Source organism: Salmo trutta, chromosome 2 (genome assembly GCF_901001165.1).
Source record: "Salmo trutta chromosome 2, fSalTru1.1, whole genome shotgun sequence".
Lineage (NCBI taxonomy): Eukaryota > Metazoa > Chordata > Actinopteri > Salmoniformes > Salmonidae > Salmo > Salmo trutta.
This window is the reverse complement of record NC_042958.1, coordinates 12,816,103-12,834,652: the sequence shown is the minus strand read 5'-3', so window position 1 is coordinate 12,834,652 and position 18,550 is coordinate 12,816,103. Positions and strand designations below refer to the sequence as shown.

At 43.2% G+C, this 18,550-nt stretch overlaps 1 protein-coding gene across 3 annotated transcripts; it reads right to left on the bottom strand.

Annotated features, from left to right (window-relative positions):
* Positions 1–12: 12 nt before the first annotated feature.
* Positions 13–13,566, bottom strand: si:ch211-217a12.1 (alanine aminotransferase 2-like). 3 transcript variants are annotated; one of them, XR_003867159.1, is made up of 13 exons: positions 11,002–11,116; positions 10,529–10,711; positions 3,906–3,995; positions 3,687–3,795; positions 3,457–3,590; positions 3,010–3,253; positions 2,838–2,917; positions 2,582–2,718; positions 2,255–2,429; positions 1,947–2,102; positions 1,686–1,798; positions 1,322–1,490; positions 13–1,246 (listed from the first exon to the last, which is right to left on the bottom strand). XR_003867159.1 is itself a non-coding variant. In XM_029694485.1 (12 exons), exons 2-12 carry the CDS (start codon positions 10,658–10,660, stop codon positions 1,400–1,402), a joined length of 1,461 nt encoding a protein of 486 aa, XP_029550345.1. In that variant the 5' UTR covers positions 10,661–10,711; positions 13,265–13,566; the 3' UTR covers positions 13–1,399. The 3 variants fall into 3 exon arrangements, 2 of the variants coding, with proteins under 2 accessions (XP_029550345.1, XP_029550334.1); XM_029694485.1 differs by lacking the exon at positions 11,002–11,116 and adding an exon at positions 13,265–13,566 and having other exon boundaries at positions 13–1,490; XM_029694474.1 differs by having other exon boundaries at positions 13–1,490.
* Positions 13,567–18,550: the final 4,984 nt, after the last annotated feature.

The following is an 18,550-nucleotide window of genomic DNA, read 5'->3' as shown; positions in this document are numbered from 1 at the left end:
CAAACCAAGACATAGAAATGACACTTTAATTTATATTTTTACAATTCAAGATAAAATCAACATAGTTATTAAATACTGTAACTACATTCAGACTGTTCATCGTACACAGTAGTTCACAGTATCCTTTTCAACAGAACATCCATTGCACTCCCTCTGGCATGCAAGAAAAGCACACCACTGCCAACTATTTACTGATATTAGTACGACTGATCATAATGTAGCTGTATAACCTGTAAAACTAGATAGGCTGTAAAATAACTGGCAGAACAAGTAAAACCCTCAACTGACAAAATCAGTTATAGTCATGAACTGAAAATGACTAAAACATTATCACATATGTACACTGTGCAGATGCTGTCTGACACAATTTAAACAATGAGCTGAAACAGAACAGCGTGCCAGGTACCATGCTAAAAAGTGCAGTTTCTTAACACATTGTTCCTCTTTTAATGTCAAGTTTCGGACACTAGAGGGGAGAGTCTCAAACAGGAGGTGTGTTGGTAACACACTGGCACTCTTTCAGTTTGATATTTTCACCATCTCTCCATCCAGTTTCTGAGGAGGAAGGTAGGGTTTTGTTACAGACCGGACTGGGAAGAGGGGTGGGGTTTTGTTACAGACCGGACTGGGAAGAGGGGTGGGGTTTTGTTACAGACCAGACCGGACTGGGAAGAGGGGTGGGGTTTTGTTACAGACTGGACTGGGAAGAGGGGTGGGGTTTTGTTACAGACTGGACTGGGAAGAGGGGTGGGGTTTTGTTACAGACTGGACTGGGAAGAGGGGTGGGGTTTTGTTACAGACTGGACTGGAAAGAGGGGTGGGGTTTTGTTACAGACTGGACTGGGAAGAGGGGTGGGGTTTTGTTACAGACTGGACTGGGAAGAGGGGTGGGGTTTTGTTACAGACCAGGCTGGACTGGGAAGAGGGGTGGGGTTTTGTTACAGACCAGACTGGACTGGGAAGAGGGGTGGGGTTTTGTTACAGACCAGACCGGACTGGAAAGAGGGGTGGGGTTTTGTTACAGACCAGACCGGACTGGAAAGAGGGGTGGGGTTTTGTTACAGACCGGACTGGGAAGAGGGGTGGGGTTTTGTTACAGACTGGACTGGGAAGAGGGGTGGGGTTTTGTTACATACTGGACTGGGAAGAGGGGTGGGGTTTTGTTACAGACTGGACTGGGAAGAGGGGTGGGGTTTTGTTACAGACCAGACCGGACTGGGAAGAGGGGTGGGGTTTTGTTACAGACCAGACCGGACTGGGAAGAGGGGTGGGGTTTTGTTACAGACCGGACTGGGAAGAGGGGTGGGGTTTTGTTACAGACCAGACCGGACTGGGAAGAGGGGTGGGGTTTTGTTACAGACCAGAATGGGAAGAGGAGGGGAGGTGAAGGTGAGTGGGGTTATGAGAACTCCTCTGTGAACCGCTTATGAAACTCCCTGATCTTTTCCAATACAACCTTCAGCTTTTCAGTTGCAGGTAAGATGGTCATCCTACACAGAGAAAGAAAGAGATTGTGATAGAGAAAAAAATGGGTGTTTTCTTAGCATGAACATCACTGGGGGCAGGGTACCAGTCTGTTTAGCTATCATTCCACTCTTTGCCATGAAAAACATATTTGACATGACAAGGAGTGGAATGATAGCTAAACAGACTGGTACCCAGGCTAGATAGGCGACCAGTCTAACCTGAAATGGTAGGTTCCATCTCTCTGCCCGAAGCCGCTACCTGGAACCAGGCAGATACCAGTCTCCTCCAGCAGCTTCATACAGTAGAACATGTCTGGAGCCTGGCCTTTCTCCTACACAGAGGTAAAGAAGGTTGAATAACAACAACACAGAAGGGATTGGAATAGGAAGAATCAGACAACTGAGCATCAGAAACAGGCAGGGAAAAGAGAGATCATTTAACAGAGAGGGAGGGTGAAAGAGGGGGAGGGAAAGACATACCTTTGCTGCGTTGATGGCTTTCTCTGGCAGTGAGAGGCGGGGGAAGGTGTACATGGCTCCCTGGACAGGGTTACAGTGGATCCCTGGAACCGTGTTGAGGACCTGCTCTGTCATCTTGGCCTTCTCAGCCAGGATATCCAGGTTGGCAGTACGCTCCTGTTTAGAGGTCAGAGGTCAGGATAATACGAACAAATTGTGACACAATGTACATACATTTTTACTGAACAGCACCTGTTACACTGTAATAATATTAACGTGACATTTAGGGCTGAATCCTAACTTAACATCCACGTCATGTGTATGCTGACCTTGATGAAGGTGGCGTAGGAAGGCTCGTCAGGCTGAGGGGGATTGACCACGATGTCCAGTAGGGCCTGCCCAGGGATGGGGGGGCACAGCCGCACAGACACCAGCTTAGTCAGCTGCAACTTCACCTCAGGGTCCATGTTAACCACCTCCATGTACCCTCCTCTGAAACCACACCTGTACGACAGGAACACACACATTCATATGGTACAGTAACTGGCATACTTGATTCACATACCGTACGACGTGTCAAGTTCGTTTTTCCTAGTAGAGCCAAGTTATGTCAGTCACCATCTGTGAGAATACGTGGTGTGTAGCTACAGACTTACTCTCCCATGAAGCATTTGGAGGTGGAGTGGAAGGAGGCCAGCTCCACAACACTGGAGTACTCTGGTCCCATCTCAAACAGAACCTTCTTAAAGGAGTGGAACTGGCAACCCTCCGCATACACGTTATCCTGGTACACCTGGTATCCACAGAGGGAGGAAGTGATACGTATTGAATATCTTGTCTGGAAGACAAACCTTAGAGAAGGGGGAGAAAGGGTAAGATCAGGTAGAAGAGATTGTATTATTACTAAATTACCTCATCAGCCATAAGGAAAAGGCGCTCCTCAGCAGCGAATCGGATCACATCTTCAATGCACTGCCTGCTCTGGACTTGACCTATCACAGTGAAGGGTGACAAGAGTTCTCTAAACAGAACAGAGATGGTCTAAAAATAAGAGAGTCAGATCCCTAAACGTGTGTCCACATACCTGTGGGGTTGCCAGGGTTGATAATGCAGAGGGCGCGGGGGTTACAGTGCTCCCTGGCTGCCTTCACAGCCCTCCTTAGCTCACCGATGTCCAGGCTCCAGCACTTGTCCTCGTCCAGGTAGTAGCTGATCTGGACAGCCGCCAGCTCAGCCAGAGCAGCAGAGTAGAGGGGGTACTGAGGGATGGAGATCATCACCCCTGTACGGTTCTTCCCCTCGCCTGACGTCAACAACTTTAGCATGGTCTATAGAGAGAGAGAAAGAGAAAGAGAAAGAGAAAGAGAGATAGAAGGGACGGAAGGGGAGAGTCATGTCCCGTAAGATCCGATTCAGCATTGAGAGATGATCTACTAATCCAGTAAATAGTTAAAAGAGTTGGTTGTAATCAGCATTTTAGTCACGCGAGCACAAGTCAAGAACTCAGTACTACTGCCATCATCAGTCTTACCACTATGGCATCACTGGCCCCGGTGGAGAGGTAGATGTTGTCAGAGTTACTGGGGATGCCACCGTCCCGCTTCTCAATGTATTTAGCCACATCCTGTCGTACGATCTCAATGCCTGGACTAACACTGTATGCACCTGAAATAGATAAAAGTTCAATGGATATTTAACAAACGGTGTTTATTTTTTTATTTTTTTTTACACACTGCCTGCCTACAGTAAGAGTTATTTCACCTATACTTCCCCCTCCACAGGCCTGAAGGATGCGCCGTGCTCTATTTTTAGCGTCCTCTGGAAACTTGTCGTCTTCTAGGAGATCTGGGTAGGCGCAGAGCGCTACAACCTGATGGGAACAGAGAAGTTGTAGTAATGTATTGTAAATAGTCATCTATAATAATAATGGGACACTTCCATATAAAATACACCACAGCTTTAGAACAACAATTAACAGACCTGTCGGAGAAATGTGATTGGTTTCTGGCCCATGGCATGCGCATCACCAATGTTGGCCTTGATGACCTCTGTAAAAGGCTTCTCAACCCCCTGCAGAAACAGACAGAGTTGCAGTTATTACACAGATATGGTTATAGGGATAATTAAACAACAGTCAAATTTAGTGCATGACATTCCCCAATAGTAATACTTACGCGCCAACCTCTATGAGCATGACAACTCTAAACTTTGTTTAAAATCCCTGCCAAGTCAACCATTGGACTTTGTATAATCCCGGAAGCCAACAGCATGTTAAAGAGAGGGACTGGAGACAGCTGTGATACTCCCACTGTGTGTAGACTGGGGAGGGCAGGAGAGATCTGGGTCAACAACAGCATGTCAAAGAGAGGGACTGGAGACAGCTGTGATACTCCCACTGTGTGTAGACTGGGGAGGGCAGGAGAGATCTGGGTCAACAACAGCATGTTAAAGAGAGGGACTGGAGACAGCTGTGATACTCCCACTGTGTGTAGACTGGGGAGGGCAGGAGAGATCTGGGTCAACAACAGCATGTTAAAGAGAGGGACTGGAGACAGCTGTGATACTCCCACTGTGTGTAGACTGGGGAGGGCAGGAGAGATCTGGGTCAACAACAGCATGTTAAAGAGAGGGACTGGAGACAGCTGTGATACTCCCACTGTGTGTAGACTGGGGAGGGCAGGAGAGATCTGGGTCAACAACAGCATGTTAAAGAGAGGGACTGGAGACAGCTGTGATACTCCCACTGTGTGTAGACTGGGGAGGGCAGGAGAGATCTGGGTCAACAACAGCATGTTAAAGAGAGGGACTGGAGACAGCTGTGATACTCCCACTGTGTGTAGACTGGGGAGGGCAGGAGAGATCTGGGTCAACAACAGCATGTTAAAGAGAGGGACTGGAGACAGCTGTGATACTCCCACTGTGTGTAGACTGGGGAGGGCAGGAGAGATCTGGGTCAACAACAGCATGTTAAAGAGAGGGACTGGAGACAGCTGTGATACTCCCACTGTGTGTAGACTGGGGAGGGCAGGAGAGATCTGGGTCAACAACAGCATGTTAAAGAGAGGGACTGGAGACAGCTGTGATACTCCCACTGTGTGTAGACTGGGGAGGGCAGGAGAGATCTGGGTCAACAATAGGGCTGTTGCTATGCCGATGCCTCTCGCCCACTCTTTTTTCTCCCTGTCATTCTGTCCCTGCTCAAGCCTACTCCATAGCCCTCTGCAGTTCTTCTAATCATAATTTAATTCAAACCCATGATACTGGTAAAAAAAATACTTACAACAGGGAGCATATCATCTGCAATGCAAAGGCTTGATAAACAACATTCAGGCTTGTAGCCAATACAAGAAACTAGATGGACAAGACCTAGAGTGGAAACAGTGTAACGTGACAATGACAACATGTTCTTTGCATAGCCTGGTAGATGTGGTAGACCTAGTAGTCATTGAACAGCGTAATGTGATAAGCCCCTGAATACATCCCCCTATGGTTTTACTGTGCAGCATCTGGATTAGTGGGATTTGGAGTTTAACTTTCTTTTAACTTTTGTAGTACCCTGAGGTGTCATCAAAGCTACACACTACATAACCTAATATTAAAAGGTAAAAGAAAGCCTATGTGACGTCTATGCTGCATTTACTGTCTGAGTGCTCTGTCTTCACATCAGCCATCTTGGTATGGGAATGTGTCCTGGGCTAAACAGGCACTCTTTCCGTTCCCCCAACTGAAACCTAAACCCACAGGATACCTTCCTGCTTTCCTCCTGTAGGTCAATATCAGGGGGCGTCTCATGATTTCTGCCAATCAAAATGGAAGGGAGAGGGGGACACCCAGCTGTGTTTGTACTGCTGGGACATCAGTGTGCTCAGGCAGGGACAGCAGGTATTCCATTTTACAAACAGAGAAAGACACCGGAGCTGAATGCCACACAACCACAATCAAAAACCACCAGTAATAATCATTTAAAGGGGAAATCTGCAGCTACATACATTTTTGGACTTGCCTAATGAGCTTAGTTCAACTGTTGTACCCCATCAGAACCCAAAATATAAGCTTGTTTTACTCCAATGTTTGTAAACATTGTAAATGTAAACACTGTATAGCCTCAAAACATGGTTAAACACTAATGTTGATATCATCAACGGTTAGTCCTTGTATCCATAGCTCTTTCTATACATTTGAGAGTGGTTAAAATTCTCCAAGCCCATCCCTCAGCCTTTTACCAAAACAGACTTTTTGTTATTGATTGGCTCTTTAAATAACTTGAGTTTCACATCCAAAACACTTCTCAGGATTCTTAGAACGGGACACACGACACATGCATGATGAAATATCAGCTGTTCATTCCTTTCAGATCAGCTGACATTGGCTGCATGTAAATCAAATCAGACTGGTTCATTCCCTCATCGCACAGTCCCAATCCCCCATGCCAGTCCTTCTCTCTCATTAGCAGCCCTGTGCCCCCTGGTTCTGTATAGATTAGGCCTGGCACAGAGTTAGCCTGGCACAGAGTCAGCCTGGCACAGGGGTTACAGAGGGGAGATCAGGGCCTGGGTAGACTACAGAGCATAGAAAGTTATCTTTTGGTGAGGGGCGATTCTCAGAATGAATCATGCGCCGTCGGAGTTCTTCAATGTTATGGCAACCACGGTATGTAAAAAAATTTGTTTTCATTTCCATTGTTTCAGTTAAGTAACAGAAACAGGCTGTTATCTGGCTGTTCATTGTTTCTGGTCTCTTTCCATTGAATAATTTTACTAAGTCAACATCCCTATTATGTTAACCTACTCTGATTCACCTCATTCTAACTACCATACAGGTCTGATCTGACCGGGAAGGTCTGAGAAGGGACGCAAAGCTCTTCCCTTCTTGGTCTCATCCCTCGCTTGAGTCGAACAATGAGTGTGCTGTTCACTGTGTGAGAACTGCCCCCCCCCGGTCAGCTCTGTGTTCTCCTGTTCAGCACCAGGCACTGACAACAGGGCTCTGGACCGGCCAATTGAGACCAGGACACAACTCTATTCACTATAGCTTTATCAGTGAAATGCATGAATTGCAAGTTTTAGACAAATGTGTCAAAAGTGGCATACACCCGTGCCAGACATTTGTATGCTGTCCTTTAATCCCCTTGTTATGTGCTCTTGCTGTGAGACACTCTGGATAAGGGCATTTGATAAAATGTTATTTTCAGTTCTTCACAGCAAAGCCTGGGAATAGAGGTAGGTCGCCATAGAAACCTCATTGAGGCTAAACTAAGCACTCTCATTGATCACCATCATGAAAAGACCCTTGTTGTGCCAACCAGACACACAGGCATAGCAACTAGCTAGCCCCAAAACAAATTGGTCTGTGCTATTCGGAATCCTTGAAGTTGAAATTTAAAATGGTTAAGGTAATGGTTAAGGTTCGGTAAGGGTTAGGGTAATGGTAGGCGTTAAGGTTCGGTAAGGGTTAGGGTAAATGGTAGAGGTTAAGGTTCGGTAAGGGTTAGGGTAATGGTAGGGGTTAAGGTTCGGTAAGGGTAATGGTAGAGGTTAAGGTTCGGTAAGGTTTAGGGTAATGGTAGGGGTTAAGGTTCGGTAAGGGTTAGGCTAATTGTAGGGGTTAAGGTTCGGTAAGGGTTAGGGTAATGGTAGGGGTTAAGGTTCGGTAAGGGTAATGGTAGAGGTTAAGGTTCGGTAAGGGTTAGGGTAATGGTAGGGGTTAAGGTTCGGTAAGGGTTAGGGTAATGGTAGAGGTTAAGGGTTAGGGTAATGGTAGGGGTTAAGGTTCAGTAAGGGTTAGGCTAATGGTAGGGGTTAAGGTTCGGTAAGGGTTAGGGTAATGGTAGAGGTTAAGGTTCGGTAAGGGTTAGGGTAATGGTAGGGGTTAAGGTTCGGTAAGGGTTAGGCTAATGGTAGGGGTTAAGGTTCGGTAATGGTAGGGGTAATGGTAGGGGTTAAGGTTCGGTAAGGGTTAAGGTAGGAATGTCCCAAGGATTCCGGATAGCACTGACCAAACAAATTGGCCCAATTATATTGACTTAATACTTCAGATTTATGAAATTTGCATTTTTTTCTGGAAAAAGTAACTGGAAAGTCGGCTATAAAATTCAAAACCCATTCCCTGTATGCCAGTCTTTGGATGCAGCCTAGGAATAAATGACTGACCAGTCTGGGGTGAATGTATCAGCCATTCCACTTCAAACCAGACTGACCTTAGTCCAATCTAAGAAGCATAGGGGCAGTGATGTCACAATGGGAACCTGCTCGACAGGGTTTAGCTGTTGGCACAGTGCCCAGTGAAATGCTCCACATGGCTTCAGACTAGCCCAAGTGAAGGAGCCAATTCACAGACAAAAGAGAGGGAGGGTGGAGTATACTCAATTGTACTCTGAATCAATCCACTTTGGTTTGGTAACCATCCCCACCTCAGGCCTTAGGAGTGAACAACTAAGACCCCAGGGGGTACATGACCTATCCAGGAAGGTACTTGAAAAGACTTGAGACAATAGACCTTCTGGTAAAATGTACATGAGGGGGTACTTCAGGGGTATTTGTATTTATTAAGGATCCCCATTAGTTCCTGCCAAGGCAGCAGCTACTCTTCCTGGGGTCCATTAGTTCCTGCCAAGGCAGCAGCTACTCTTCCTTGGGTCCAGCAACATTAAGGCAACTATATACAATTGAAAGTATTACATCACATTACATTTCATAACACTTTTCACAACACATTAAGTGTGTTCCCTCAGGCCACTACTCTACTGTACTGCCACATATCTACAATATAACATCCGTGTGTACGTGTGTGTGTCTCTTCACAGTCCCCGCTGTTCCATAAGGTGTATTTTTTAATCTGTTTTTTAAAATCAGATTCTACTGCTTGCATCAGTTACCTGATGTGGAATAGAGTTCCATGTAGTCATGGCTCTATGTAGTACTGTGCACCTCCCATAGTCTGTTCTTGATTTGGGGACTGTGAAGAGACCTCTGGTGGCATGTCTTATGGGGTATGCATTCGTGTCGAGCTGTGTGCTAGTAGTTTAAACAGACAGCTCAGTGCATTCAGCATGTCAACACTTCTTACAAAAACAAGTGGTGATGAAGTCAATCTCTCCTCCACTAATATTAATGTTAGCTCTCTGTGTACATTTAAGGGCCAGCCGTGCTGCCCTATTCTGAGCCAATTGTAATTTTCCGAGGTCCCTCTTTGTGGCACCTGACCACACAATTGAACAGTAGTCCAGGTGCGACAAAACTAGGGCCTGTAGGACCTGCCTTGTTGATAGTGTTGTTAAAAAGGCAGAGCAGTGCTTAAATTATGGACAGACTTCTCCCCCATCTTAGCTACTGTTGTATCAACATGTTTGACCATGACAGTTTACATTCCAGGGTTACTCCAAGCAGTTTGGTCACCTCAACTTGCTCAATTTCCACATTATTTATTACAAGATTTAGTTGAGGTTTGTGGTTTAGTGAATGATTTGTCCCAAATACAATGCTTTTAGTTTTTTGTTATATTTAGGACTAACTTATTCCTTGCCGCCCATTCTGAAACTAACTGCAGCTCTTTGTTAAGTGTTGCATTGATTTCACTCACTGTAGTAGCTGACATGTGTAGTGTTGAGTCATCCGCATACATAGATACACTGGCTTTACTCAAATGTAATTAGTAAAGACTGTAAAAAGTAAGGGTCATAGACAGCTGCCCTGGGGAATTCCTGATTCTACCTGGATTATATTGGAGAGGCTTCCATTAAAGAACACCCTCTGTGTTCTGTTAGACAGGTAACTCTTTATCCACAATATAGCTACTACAGTAAAGCTATTACACATACGTTTTTCCAGCAGCAGACTATGGTCGATAATGTCAAAAGCAGCAATGAAGTCCAAAAAAAAACACTACCACAATCTTTTTATCATCAATTTCTCTCAGCCAATCATCACTCATACTTCAGTGATTCTCCAGGCAAAGCAAAAATCAGTTGGTGGTACAGTACCAGAAAAGGGTTGGACACCACTGCTTTAGGAGACTACTGCCTTTAAAACAATGTTGTGGTTCAGGGTCAGCTTCTCCAAAAGAGTGAGCATTAGTTTCAGGGCAGTCCCTGAAAGATCAGTATCCTTTGCAGATCAGTATCCTTTGCATACTCGTGTGTTCTCTAAGGAAAGAATGGCACTTATCATAGGATCACCAATGTCACCAAAGTGCACTATCATCACACAGCTCTATACTGTTTGACAGTGTTTGTGCACACTCAATGCATTAAAAGTTAGTAAATAGGTTGACTGAAAGTCTGACATAGCCTATGTCCCAACTCATTCAGAGTGTAAGTGACGCTTCTGAGGAAACCAGTGGGTTTTAACTTTTAATCTTTACTCATCCCAGTCGATCATGGTTTACGGCAAAGTTTATTTTACACCTGCTACATTAGGTTGGTTAATGGGCAACTTCCCACTGACAGCTGGTCATTTGCTCCATGTCACGGGGCTGTCCTCTTTCTCAAGAAAAAGGCCAGCCACATGCTCAAAAGCTTCGATTGTGAAATCAGCATCAGGACCAATGAAGTGAAGTTATGTGTTATTGCAAATCTCGATCTCTGTCCAACAGTACACACACTGTACCTCTTTGAGCTCCTTTTCAATCTGCACTGCGCGTTGCACGATTGGACCACGGACAGCATACTCAACCCGCTTTACATTCGGGTTCATGGTGTCCATGTTAAGCACCCTGTGCCCAAGGCCATTTTCAGTCATGTTCGGTTTCTGGAGCTCACACGCTGTTCCGTTGATAGCCCACGAAATATTCTGTGAAATTTGAGAGAACGCAGAGGAGAAAGAACGAAGAGTGGTTGGTTAGTTTGAAGTGTGAAACCACCAATGCACACCACACGAGCATGTACAGTACTTGCCAAAGCCAGTATTATTGTTGTAACAAAGCGCACACGTGCGGTATCTGAACATTGTTGCACTGGAGAAGACACACTACATACATGTGTGCGCAAGTCAAAGGACCGGCGTTAAATCCTTTACACTATTTGTCAAACTTTCTTTCAGTGGCATAAGCTGGATTCAACAGTTTTGTTATCATGTCTCACCATAACCACCCAAAACGCGCGCCCAAGCTGTCGTTTAGTCAGATCCAGGTCTTCAACAGGCTGCGATTTGCTCAAACAACTTTTCGGCCACACAAAGATTATGGATGGCTACAGTCAGAGACACTCCCCCCTCTAACGGTCATTGCCCAACCTGCCGGGAGATGGCGCTATTATTCATTGTACGTGGTTTATGGAATATTAGCGCTTTCTGGAGGCCGTTTGGGCTACAACAGTCAATGTTTTTATAAGGATGTTTTCACGCCTCGTTTAGACTTGTATTATTTAATACCAGACAGGGAGAGGCGAAGCCACCAGGACGGGCTCATTGTAATGGCTGGAATGGAATAAATGGAGCTGAGTCAAACATGTGGTTTCCATATGTTTGATACCCTTCTATTTATTCCATTCTGGCCCTTCTTCACTTTAGCTGGCTTCTGAGCATGAGGCCTGTGAGAGAAAAAATATGTGAACAATGGGCAATCTGGGATTTGTAGGCCTAAATCCATTGCTGTACTTTTCAATGAATGATATAGCAATTGACTCTTAAAGAATCAAACTTATAAATGTCTCATGTGGTTAGTTTGACTGTCAATCAGTAAACAAAATATAAACTTTTCTCCATTGTTTATAAATATTCCCTTTTCATTCTTAATCTGTTATTTACTTCCCTGACCCTAAATGATGGTCTCTCGTAACAGACTAATGCATGTGGGATTTGGTTCTGGGTGTCTGAGATGATGGGCAGAGAAGTGTTCAAAATCAACCAGTTTTCATACTATTCAAATTCTAGAAATTGATTCACATGGGAATTCTGGGGCTGTTGTTTTCTAAGTAGCTAGGTACTTACATAGGCCGGAATACTCTGAACAAATAGCTGGGGTGGATTTAAAGAACACTTGTGACACAAATTATTTGTAAAAGATAATTATAGATTATAACAAAACCTTTAGGGAAGTGATTTTCAATGCTCAAAGGTTAAAAACATTACAATTTCATTGAAGGATGAATATTTTTGCCATGGAGACTGAAAAGGGACAGGAGTGTTGGCAGACATTCTATTTTTGTCCTTTACATTGCTTTCCAGAATTGCACAGCACCGAAAGGGCTACAAATTCCTCTGTGGCACAGCACGCTGTGTGCTTTCAACTGGGACATCCCAGTCCTCTTCCCACCCAGGGGTGTAGTGTTACTCTTACTGCCTGGCCAAATGTATACACAATGCATGCCACACCCCCACCCCAGGGTCATGTCCCAATTATTTATTTATTTAATTCTTTTTTTACAGTTTTTATTGTTTCAATGTCAGAATTGTGTTTTTTTCCCCATCCTAATTGAATATTGTATGTGTATGCATATTACTGTAATTATTGATCACATTCCCTGTGTATGATCATATATTGTGATACACTGCATGTTTATTGTGAAACTGTTATACAGTTTTTACATCCTATTTCAGGAAGTGATGTCACTGAGTACTGCCCCTATATATAGGACCTTCCACCCCCACCTGGGATATAGATGCCTGATGAAAACCTAGGGGTTGAAATGTTGTTGTAAAGAAATATCACCTGGGAGCATGAGCAACAGTGTGCAGCGTTTTCCTTTCCGTTTTCCATGAGTTTGCCTACAACTCCAGGCCCTGCGGAAAGTACCTGGATATGCGTATGTTCTTCACGTTTGGTACCACGACAACACTCTCACCCACCCCCCTGCACACATCAATATCAAACCATTCCCTTCAATATCAACATCCTAACCTGACTCCTCCTTGTCCTAAATAACTCATGTGAGAAACACTGAGGATTATGACAAGTTTGCAATTATTCAGGTCACACGTCAGTAGTACAATGCTCCTCTGAAAATATTTGACTGATCGTCAAACGCGTTTGATTTAAACAGTCCTAAGAAAAATGTAGCACCGAAAGGGCTAACATTGCATAGTTACTACTCCAGGGTAACTGTGTGTATTTACATGCTACATAATTATTACATAGATTATTCCACTGGTACTCTGGTATAAATAAGGCATATCCTTTATAACAATTATGTTTGCAGAAGTTACAGGCCCAGTCCTCTGTTGCCCTGTGTTACATGTGTTGGTTAGCTGAAATCAGACATTTTCAGCATGCCTAACAGTGCTCTGGCCTGACCAGGGACATGACAGCACACTGCATAACCTCTGTAACCCTTCAGTCTAGTCCATGCCTTTCCTATGAGACCTTCACTCCTACAATTAAATCACAGTAAACAACTCAATACTCACCAAAGAACTGTATCCTCTCTGGGGATGTAGCCACGAGCCAATGGTCAATCAGTGGTCAGTAAAAGCACAAGGGTTCTCTGTATATCCCTGTCAGTCAGTCAGTCTGTCTGTCTTTGGTCGTTCTGTCCCCACCTTACCCTGACAACCAGGACATAGGACAGACCTGGTCTTAGTCTGTGATGTCACATCTTCTCCCCGCCCCCAGTGACCGATTCTGGCCTATTCAAGAACAGCGGCTGTTAAAACTGAGGAGCGAAATAAGAACCACTCTACCTGGCCTTTGATCCGCATGAGAGTGGATTAACTGGGCTGTATTTCAAAACCATCAGCCACAGTTTGGACTGTTCTGTGCTCAGTTTTCACTGTCTTATTATATGCCCATTCACTGTGTCAACTGGTCTAGAATCAGCAAGCATTCTAGGAGGGGAGTGGTAGACGTGGAACATACAGTCCAAGGAGATGGAATGTATGCGTGTGTCTCTGTGGGTGGAAAAGACATTTGATCCCTCCTCACATGGTGGGCACGCAACCATGTGATTCTCCCAGGCCCAGTGACGTCCTTGTACCACACAGTTTACAGTTGGTCATACAACATACTGTTCTCAAACTATGTCAGTAGGCCTACTACTACTACTACTACTACTACTACTACTACTACTACTACTACTACTACTACTACTACTACTACTATTACTCCTATTCTCCATATGGGCCATGGGGACTCCAATCAGCACGTATGCATCCCTCCAATATGTTGACTTGCATAGCTCAAATCTAAAGCTCAAAAGGTCAGGGCTCAAAAGGTCAGGGCAACTAGATTCAGCCACGGGACGATTTTTGTCAGACAGGATGGTCGGGGGTCCAGAACATAATTCTAATAATTTGTACACTGCAAATTGACCACAATTAAGTCCAGAAAGAGACTGTACTTGAAAATAACAATAATTTCATACCTTGATTACATTGAGACACCATCACGTCTCTTTTTTTATTAATGGAAATACTTGGAACAGGTTTCCTGAATTATTTATTAATTGTTAATATAATCTTTTTTTATTTTTATCAAAAACAAAAATATTTTTTAGCAAAAAACTTTGGAGAGACAAAAAAAATTACTTGCGGAACGGTTTTGGCCTGCGGGCTGCCTAATGCTGACCCCTGGCCTAGGTTGTCATAAGCCCTTAGTATATTCTTCACTGGGTTTCCCTCACACAAGCTTGAGAGCAGTAGTAGAGCAGTCTTTATTATCCCCTGGGGGCACGTAGTAAAAACACATTGAACACATGACAATAAATATACACAAAACAATATAGCATGTACTGCAATAATACAGAGCCTTGCAAAAGTATTCAGACCCTTGGATTTCTTCACATTTTATTGTGTTACAAAGTGGGATTAACACACATTAAAATGTATTTTTTTTGGTCAACAATCTACACAAATTACTCTAATGTCAGTGGAAGAAAAATTCTAACATTTTTTAAAAACCAATAGAAATAAAATAATTGAAATATAATCGTTGCATAAGTATTCAGCTCCCTGAGTTAATATATGTTAGAAACACCTTTGGCATTGACTACAGTTGTGCGTCTTCTTGGGTAAGCCTATAAGAGCTTCGCACACCTGGATTGTGCAATATTTGCCCATTATTCTTTTCAAAATTCTTCAAGCTCTGTTAAGATTTTGGGGATCATGGCTAGACAGCAATTTTCAAGTCTTACCATACATTTTCAAGGAGATTTAAGTCAAAACTGTAACTTGGCCACTCAGTGAATGTTCCGGTCTTCTTGGTAAGCAACCCCAGTGTAGATTTGGCCTTGTGTTTCAGGTTATTGTTCTGCTGAAAGGTGGATTTTTCTACCAGTCTGGTGTAAAGCCGACCGAAGCAGCTTTTCCTCTAGGATTGTTTCTGTTCTTAGCTCTATCCCGTTAGTTTTTATCCTGAAAAACTCCCCAGGATTTGCCGATATCAAGCATTCCTATACCATGATGCAGCCACCACTAAGCTTGAAAATAAGGAGGCAGTTACTCAGTGATGTGTTGTGTTGTATTTGCCCTAAACGTAAGGCTTTGCATTTAGGACAAAAATAGTATTCCTTTGTTGTGTTTTTTTTGTTGCAGTATTACTTTAGTGCCTTGTTGCATACAAAATGCATTGTATTCTTGTTTTCACTCTGTCATTTAGTTCATTATTGTGGAGTCACTACAATGTTGTTGATCCATCCTCAGTTTTCTACCATCACAGACAACTCTGTAGCTGTTTTAAGATCACCAACGGCCTCATGGTAACATCCCTGAGCAGTTTAAGTCCTGTCCAGCAAGTCAGTTCAGAAGGACGACTGTGTCTTTGATGTGTCTGGGTGGTTTAATATATAATCCACAGCATAATTACTAACTTGACCATGCTTAAAGAGATATTCAATGTCTGATTTGTTATTGTTAACCATGTACCATTGTTCTTCTTTATGAGGCCTTTGAAATGCTCCCTGGTCTTTGTAGTTGAATCTGTGCTTGAAATTCAACATTTGACTGGTGGGACCTTGTCAGATGTTGTATGTATGGGGGACAGAGGAAGGTTTAGTCCTTAAAAAAATCATGTCAAATTTGTATTTTTTGCATATCTCACTCCCCCTGAGAAACACTCAGAGAGTGAAGTCACAGCCAGGGATCAGCCATTATTGAACCTAGAGCAATTAGGGTTTAGTGGCTTGCTCAAGGGCACATCGACAGATTTTTCACCATGTCAGCTCAGGGATTCAAACCAGCAACCTTTCGGTTACTGGCCCAACACTCTTAACCGCTAGGCTACCTGCCGCACAGAGTTAGTCCATGTAACTTATTATGTGATTTGTTAAGTCAAATTTAACTCCTGGACTAATTGATGCTTGCCTAAACAAAGGGGCTGAATACTTATGCTACAACCTTATTTAAAAGTTCTGAATGTTTTATTTATCTTTAAAAACATATAATTTGTCTTCCACTTTGACATTACAGAGTATTTTGTTGTAGATTGACAAAAAAATGACAATGAAATCAATTTTTAAGCCCACCTTGTAACAATAAAATGTGAAGAAATCCAAGGGGTCTGAATACTTTTGCAAGGTACTGTACGTGCACAACTACCGAAACTACTACAGCTTATTGAGAAAGCTGATAGCAGCTGGCACGAAGAAGCGATTAGACCAATTTGTTTTAAAGTTGGGGAGTCTATATCTGCACCTTGAGAGAAACAACAAGAATGAATCAAACAAGGGATGGTGGGAGTCACTCTTGGATTGCGCCATGCATATTCCTTGTGTCTGATACAGGTGAGAAAAGGTCAGTTAAGTTCCTACCAACAGGGCCGGATTACCAAACGGGCATCCAGGGCACATGCCCAAGCTCCAGGGAGCCCTTAACCACCCCCCAAAAAAATAAACAGTATTTCTTTATTTTTGGGGGGTCCCCAAGATAGCATACTTGACTCATTTCAGGAAACTAGGCGTATGTCGTGTATCACTACTTCAAAGGAGGCATTTGAATGTAAACATCAAAATGCATTTTTTGGCTGAAATGCCTTCTGAAACGTGAACTTTCATGTGCCTAAATAAACAAACTTGTATGCGATATGTAAATACAAATAAAATTGTTATATCACGAGCTTAGTTGGTTTAGCCACAGTAAAAGTCAGGAACCTTCTCGCTAGCCATGATTGGCTGAGATAATGGATGGGCTGGACATGCCGAGAGATGAGTTCGGATGCTCAGTATATGTAGGGAATTCTATCTAATATAGCTTTTTTGAAAGATATCACGAAGAACTGTGATAATGTTGCTAATGCTCTCCACTCTTCACTTTCTGGAGGACAGAGTTTTGAAATCAGTGGAATGCCTGGTGGAAGCAGAGTATGATAGCTAAGGAGAAATTCAGGCGTTTGATTGCAAATATTCAGAGGGATTCAAAAATAGAACACACAAAGGCTGTTGTATAAAACACCTATCTCCGGATTACATCTTCAAACTAAAGGCAACCATGGCATCTGTGACAGAGAGGGAGAAGTGTTCATCCATGTATACGGGTAAGAGAGTCTAACTAGCTACATTTTCTGATATTATAGGTTTCTATTTTTGTCAGAAAGTCATTTTCATTACAAGTTAAAGTGTACCGTAAGCTAGCTAATGTTATGTGTATGATCTGTGAAGTAATTGTCACAACTTCCGCCGAAGTTGGTCCCTCTCCTTGTTCGGGCGGCGTTCGGCGGTCGAAGTCACCGACCTTCTAGCCATCGCTGATCCTCTTTTCATTTTCCTTTGGTTTGGTCTTGTCTTCCATCACACCTGGTTCCAAACCCATCAATTACATGTTGTGTATTTAACCCTCTGTTCCCCCTTATGTCCTTGTCGGTGATTGTTTATTGTAAGTGCAAGGGCACGTCTGTCCTGGTGTGCGTCGGGTTATGTACCCATTATTTGATTGTTCTGTTTTCCGGTGTTTTTTGTTTGTTATTAAACTGCACGGTTTGGAAACATAGTTTTTGTTCTTCTGCGTCTGACTTCTCTGCCGCCAGTACACACTCCTTACAGTAATATTATTTGTATCTCAGAGCCATTTGCATTCCTAGTTATAGCCTAATGTTAGCTGTCAAGCTAACATTAAACCAACTTGGTTAGATTTAGCTAACATTAAGCCTACTTGGTTAGCTTTAGCTACCTGTAGATTCAGTAACGTTATGAGTTATGGTTCGTAACGTTACCAGCTACCTACATGTCTAACCAGAAGACTCCACTATGCAGGTAACCATTTCACTGTACCATTTACAGCGTCTGTATCCTGTGCATGTGACAAATAAACTTTGATTTTATTTGATATAGTGTGAGACGGTAATGTGAAGAACAACATGACCTGCACCAAAGTCAAATTAGGATATAATGTTAGGACAACAAGACAGTGTCCAAGTTTTTAAATTCTCCAGTAGAATGCCCTGCTTTTATTTCGTCACGCTCACAACCGTAAGCTATTTTCTGTAATTATCTCACCATGAACTTATAAATAATGATCTTGTGAGTTTATTTTCCTGCAATAATGAATACAAATGAGCTAATGTTAAGATGTTGTCAGCTATATTTATATGTTAGCTAATGTTTAGAAAGTTGCTTTTACTTGCCTGGTTTTCCAGATTGACATATACTAAATAGTTTTTTAAACGAATGGGTTTATTGGTGTTAAAATACACCAGTTATGCTATTTTGGACCATCAGGCTGCTGATGACATGCAGCCTGTCACGTTTGTGTTTATACTTTTTCATA

Excerpts from the sequence above, each read along its gene's own strand:
- si:ch211-217a12.1 (XM_029694474.1), bottom strand. Across the intron at positions 3,796-3,905 it reads CAATCACATTTCTCCGACAG|GTTGTAGCGCTCTGCGCCTA; the intron begins GTCTGTTAATTG and ends TGTTCCCATCAG. Across the intron at positions 3,254-3,456 it reads GGGCCAGTGATGCCATAGTG|ACCATGCTAAAGTTGTTGAC; the intron begins GTAAGACTGATG and ends CTCTCTCTATAG.